This window comes from Phaseolus vulgaris, chromosome 11 (genome assembly GCF_051622355.1).
Source record: "Phaseolus vulgaris cultivar YP4 chromosome 11, ASM5162235v1, whole genome shotgun sequence".
NCBI classification, from domain to species: domain Eukaryota; kingdom Viridiplantae; phylum Streptophyta; class Magnoliopsida; order Fabales; family Fabaceae; genus Phaseolus; species Phaseolus vulgaris.
The window spans coordinates 47,307,606-47,312,969 of NC_143508.1; the positions used below are offsets into that span (position 1 = coordinate 47,307,606).

The 5,364-nt window shown below is 31.9% G+C and overlaps 1 protein-coding gene across 2 annotated transcripts; it reads left to right on the forward strand.

The window, feature by feature from the left end:
• Positions 1 to 269: 269 nt before the first annotated feature.
• On the forward strand, positions 270 to 4,703 carry HEI10 (RING/U-box superfamily protein). 2 transcript variants are annotated; one of them, XM_068639629.2, is made up of 10 exons: positions 270 to 439; positions 1,744 to 1,864; positions 2,019 to 2,091; positions 2,429 to 2,474; positions 2,622 to 2,652; positions 2,829 to 3,084; positions 3,166 to 3,329; positions 3,926 to 4,166; positions 4,241 to 4,278; positions 4,363 to 4,703. In XM_068639629.2, the coding sequence occupies exons 2-9, from the start codon at positions 1,795 to 1,797 to the stop codon at positions 4,245 to 4,247; spliced, it is 888 nt and encodes a 295-aa protein (XP_068495730.1). In that variant the 5' UTR covers positions 270 to 439; positions 1,744 to 1,794; the 3' UTR covers positions 4,248 to 4,278; positions 4,363 to 4,703. The 2 variants fall into 2 exon arrangements, with proteins under 2 accessions (XP_068495730.1, XP_068495705.1); XM_068639604.2 differs by having other exon boundaries at positions 274 to 439; positions 3,896 to 4,166.
• The last annotated feature ends 661 nt before the right edge of the window (positions 4,704 to 5,364 follow it).

Consider the following 5,364-nt stretch of genomic DNA (forward strand, 5'->3'; position numbering starts at 1 on the left):
ATATATAAAAATGATATATAGTATACAATTTCTTAAATTTTATCCTTTAAATAAATATTTTTTAAATTTAAATAATTATTTATAATAAAAAACCACTTATATAAATAAAAATATCTACATTAAATTAAAAAAATATTTCTTTTATAATTATTTTTTATAATTTAGTAATATATTTTTATTTCAATAATTATAATAATTTTTTATCAAAAGATTTTTTTTTATGTATTTTCCGTAGTATATAATATATATACACTCACATTCTCAACTTTGCCCGTTACTCTTCTTTTCTTTCTCTTTTATGGGTTTTTCAAAGCATAGATACTGTGTTGCGCTTCAGTGTTCCCATTTCAAGTTTTCGCGCCAAAATTCGTCTTCGATTCATCTCTGAAATTCAAAGCTTCTCTCGTTCCGTCTTCAATTTATCGACCAATCCTGTTAGGTACTGCGCTCTTGAACCTCTGCAATTGCTCTTGCTATTACATGTTCTTCCTTGACGGAAAAGAAGGTTCTGGAGAACTTCTATATTTATAGCTTGAGTTTGCAAAATTTTGAAAAACAAAAAGATATGTTGAACTTTTAGGCGTTTGATAAAGTCACGGATTTGGTTCTGCTGGCTGTTTCAGTCACGGTTATCTATTTAAAGGAATTTAGTTGAAGTTATTTCGTTGTTTGCATTTGAAATTCTGATTCTGGGAGTTAGCGTGTAACTGAAATTTCTTTTATTCTACCAATTATGAATGAAAATATGATGCATAGTCAATTGAGTTGTTGATGCGATTATTTTGCTTATTCTACCTCTATATCTAGGTCATTTAATCCTTTTCTGCTCCCCATTTATCTCACAGTAGTTGATGAAATATTTGTTGATGATGCAAAGGTGTATATTCATTGGATTTTTCGGTGTTGTTATCTCTTTTTCCTCATTTTTGATGGTGGAACATAAGCATTATGAAGTCCTTTTGTCATTACTCTTCATTCAAGTTTTCGTCTTCCTTTGTGAAACTGCAATTATATAGAGAGTTCATAAAACTTTATTGGAAGTTGAAAGTGCTGATTAGAAGATAGTCATTTGTTGCTTTTTGATTTATTCATAAAAAAAGTGACGAATAAGTTAATGAGAAAGCGAGAGCAGCTGTTAGCATTCTGTGTGTGAATGGGTTTAGTGTGTGAGAACAGAGGAGGGGTTAATATTTAGTCAGTTAGGAGCTAGGACTGTGAATTAGAATTAGTAAGTTTATACAACTGAATAGTACTTCTAGGTTTTCAAGTATGCTTATGAAATTCTATACACAATCCTTTGTTTGTAAGATCTTTGTTAGACAAGGATCTGGTAATGAACTGAAATCATCGTTGGAAATTTTCTGCCTTGTATGATTTCAAGTATTTAATTTTTATGATTAAGTAGTTTGTTATCTGCTTAATGTATAATGTATCAATATTTATGTGTGCAAGTGTTCTCACATTTTAACTTAGAGTTGCCCTATTATTTAATGGTACATTTTCCTATTGACCTACTAAAAGTCCAACTCTTTCTGTGTTCAACTTGTTATTTTTAATTAAGAAACTTATTGCTTCTTTAGTTGTAGGACTTTTGCAATGATATCATAGTTATTATGTTTTGGTAGATTACGCTTGCCGTTGAGCACATATGCTAGCTCCTTTTCCTTTGTCTGGCTTTAAGTAAAGCCTAGTTTTATTATTATTAATCCATGAAGAAACCTGATGTACTGTTTTGTCTTGCAGTCTTTTTTAATTCGACCCTTAGACATGTATGGTTAATATCCAACGGCTGAAATGAGATGCAATGCATGCTGGCGAGAACTAGAAGGGCGAGCCATTTCCACAACTTGTGGTCACCTATTATGTATCCACATGCAAACAGTTTTGACCTCGTGTTCCTCCTTTTTAGTAAAATATGATCAACTTAGTTCATATCAAATTAGGTTGAATTTCTGCATGTTTATCATTGAAATGGTTATTAGTTTTTATTTATGTGGTTTCCTTAACACTGTTAAAAGGCACAGATGATGCCAATAAGATATTAAGCAATGACGGAGCATGTCCTATTTGTGATCAAGTCCTTTCTAAGAGGTATGGATATGATTGGTATCTGATTATAACGGTCAATTAATGGAACGAATCATCCCTCAGCAATATATACTTTAAGCTTCATGGAAATAATGTTTTATTATAGGAGTTATGCTGATTATTTAATTTTATTCTACATTATATGCTGTCAATTTTAAGTTTCATGGAAATAATGCTGATGTAAGCGGTCATTTGGTAGCAGTAATATCCCCTCAATAATTAGTACGTATAATTGTGCGGAAATTTGATGCTTTGTCTTCATTTTTAGATTTTGAGTTGTCAATTTTAAGCTCATGGATGACGTGTTGTTGTCTAAGTTATATGTTTCTCCTCTTGTCAGTCTCATGAAACCTGTGGATGTCAATCCCAATGATGAATGGGTCAATGTAAGTAACTATTCTCATGTGCAATACTTACTACATATTACATAAACCTAAGATACTCTGTAATTTGCTGAATTTCACAATCTTATATCTTCCTTTTCTTTATTCTCACTAGCTTTGTTGTCAATTATTGTGATTTTTATGCTGCAGATGGCCATGGCAGGAGTATCTCCACAGATATGTATCCTTTATGTCTATTGTGTAGAGGTAGAACTGCGTAAAAATATAAAACTAAGGTTATATGTTATATCCCCTGGACTATCTAGCAGTCTGATTATCGTAAATGAAGTGCATATTCTGAAATTCAAGAAATTAAGAGGGTACCTTGACCTTGCGTGTTTACCTGAGCCAATTTAGTAATGAAGAGTGCATATAGAAGTGTGATGTTCTACATTGGGCAAAAAGAACTGGAAATGCAGTTTAAGATGAACAAGATTGTTGCTCAATGCCGCCAGAAATGTGAGATGATGCAAGAGAAGTTTACAGAAAAACTAGAGCAGGTGCATACTGCTTACCAAAAGATGGCCAAGAAGTGTCAGATTATGCAACAGGAAATTGAGAGCTTAACCAAGGACAATCAAGAACTTCAGGAAAAATTTGCTGAAAAATCCAGGTCAGTGTAAATTACATTTCCTCTTCTACAAAATTATATGTCGTTATTAATTCGCTAAATCAATTTCAATTTCAATTTCAGGCAGAAGAGAAAATTGGATGAAATGTATGACCAGCTGAGGAATGAGTTTGACTCAGTGAAGCGATCTGCCATACAGCCTGCAAACAACTTTTATTCCAGAAATGACCACGATTTGTTCTCTAACCCGCCGAACATAATTGATGACAGAGATATTGGCAGAAAAGGTAACCCTTTACTTTCAATAGTCAGAGGATACTTCTTTTCAGTGTCAATAGAAATTGGAAAGCTTTTTATGTTATGTTAAAGTTTCAAATAACTATAAAACCGAATAAAGTATGATTTATTTAGTGTTTGTTTGATTAAACTTGTCTATCAATACAAGGAGCTGAAAAAGAAATTAAACAGTTTCTCCATGAACTAAGTCAAATAGAAAATTATTTTAAAAAATTAATATAAGAAACTTCTACAAAACTAACTTAGATAAGTTAATTTTAATTTATGAAGAAATTTATTTTGTCTTTCCTTTTTATTTTCTTGTAATTGAAAACATACCCTTAAATAATGTAATGAAAGCAATGAAGAAAATGACATCTAATTACTACTACAACCTCTCCCACCACAGTCATAACCCCATCATTGCAACTACCACCATTAACATCATTATTGTTGTAACTCACATCTCCACGACGGTAATGGAGCAACAAAGAAAATGATGGTGATGATCATGGACTGTGTTTGACCTTGTTTTTGCTTAGATGTTTCCAAAAGTAGAATAACTTATTTGCTGCAGGTGGGCCGGTATTCACTCCTGCCACTCCAGGACCAAGAGATGATGTCTGGCCAGCAAGACAGAATAGCAATAACTCCGGTCCCTTTGATCTCTCTGTTGTCTCACCGGCAAAACAAACGGCCATCGCCGGGGACGCTGGTAACAGAAGGGCTGGTGCTCATTCTGTTTTTGGACCTGGTGCTACTAATAATCCATCCATGACTTTGAGGAACATGATACTGTCTCCAATAAAGAGGCCTCAACTCTCACGTAACCGCCCTCAATTATTCACGTGAGGATTAAACTCAACTCTCCTAGTTTAGTTCTGCTGCACATTCTTAATCTTGTTATATTTTGGTGTTTCAGATTGTAGGCACAAAGGAGGCTAACCTTCTGTAATACCAGTTAAGCTTTTTCCTTCGGTTCTGGCTTTACTTTCCGTTTTTCTTTACTTCTTTTTTAACCCCTTGGTTGTTTTCCTTTGACAGGAAAAACGATTCTAATGTTTGCACAAATCAATTTGTAGTCTGCACAATGTGCTATGATATTTTAAACTTCTCTTTATAGTTCTGACCTTCAATTCAAACTCTTATAGATGAAGAGCTGCTAACATGGACAATTTATATATCATGTAAGTTCCCTAGCTTCAATCTGTAGATGCATATTTTGCCAGATGCGTATAATATAGTGACTGGAGGACACTAAAAAGTGAATACCCTTAAAACTAAGTATGAATCCGAGCAAAGAATGAAAGCGGGAGTCTTCTTTTTTACCTTTCATTTTTTGCCTCCGATTTCATGGTTTAATAAACTATTGAAATTGAGAATTATTAGCATGGACATTTTGAACTTTTAAAAAAGCTATGTGTTCACATGGTGATAGAAACTTGTATGCCACATGAAAATGTGAAATTGTTGCCGATCTATATATCCTTGTTCAGCAGGCAAATTTTGTTTCCAGTAATCAATTTATATTCCACCAGACCATCAGTGTGAACAGTATTATGTCGGAACCGATAATTATATTTGTTGACTCCATTTTTTTGTTATAGGAAGTGGCATTGGAAGTGAAAGAGAGATTAATGGGTAGAGAGAACAAAAAATAGAAAAAAATAAGAGAAAGGAATGAGAGAATTAGGTGACAAATAGAGAACAAACAAGTTAATTGGATGAAGAGAAATAAGTGAAAATAAAAATTATTTAGTTAAAAAATTAAAAATAAAAATGATTTTATTAAGATAAATAAAATAAAAGTTAATTTTTAAATTATTTAATTTTAAAAAATGAATTATTATCTTTTAATAAAAATTGTATTATTTAATTATATTATTAGTGTATTATTATTTTTTATTGTTCATTTTTTGTTAAAATAATATTGTTTTAATTTTTATTTATTATTATTATTATAGATAGGAGCATGTAACACAAACCTAACAAAATAGCACAATTGAGAGAGAAATTTTGAAGCATAATCAATTAAATTGCATAATT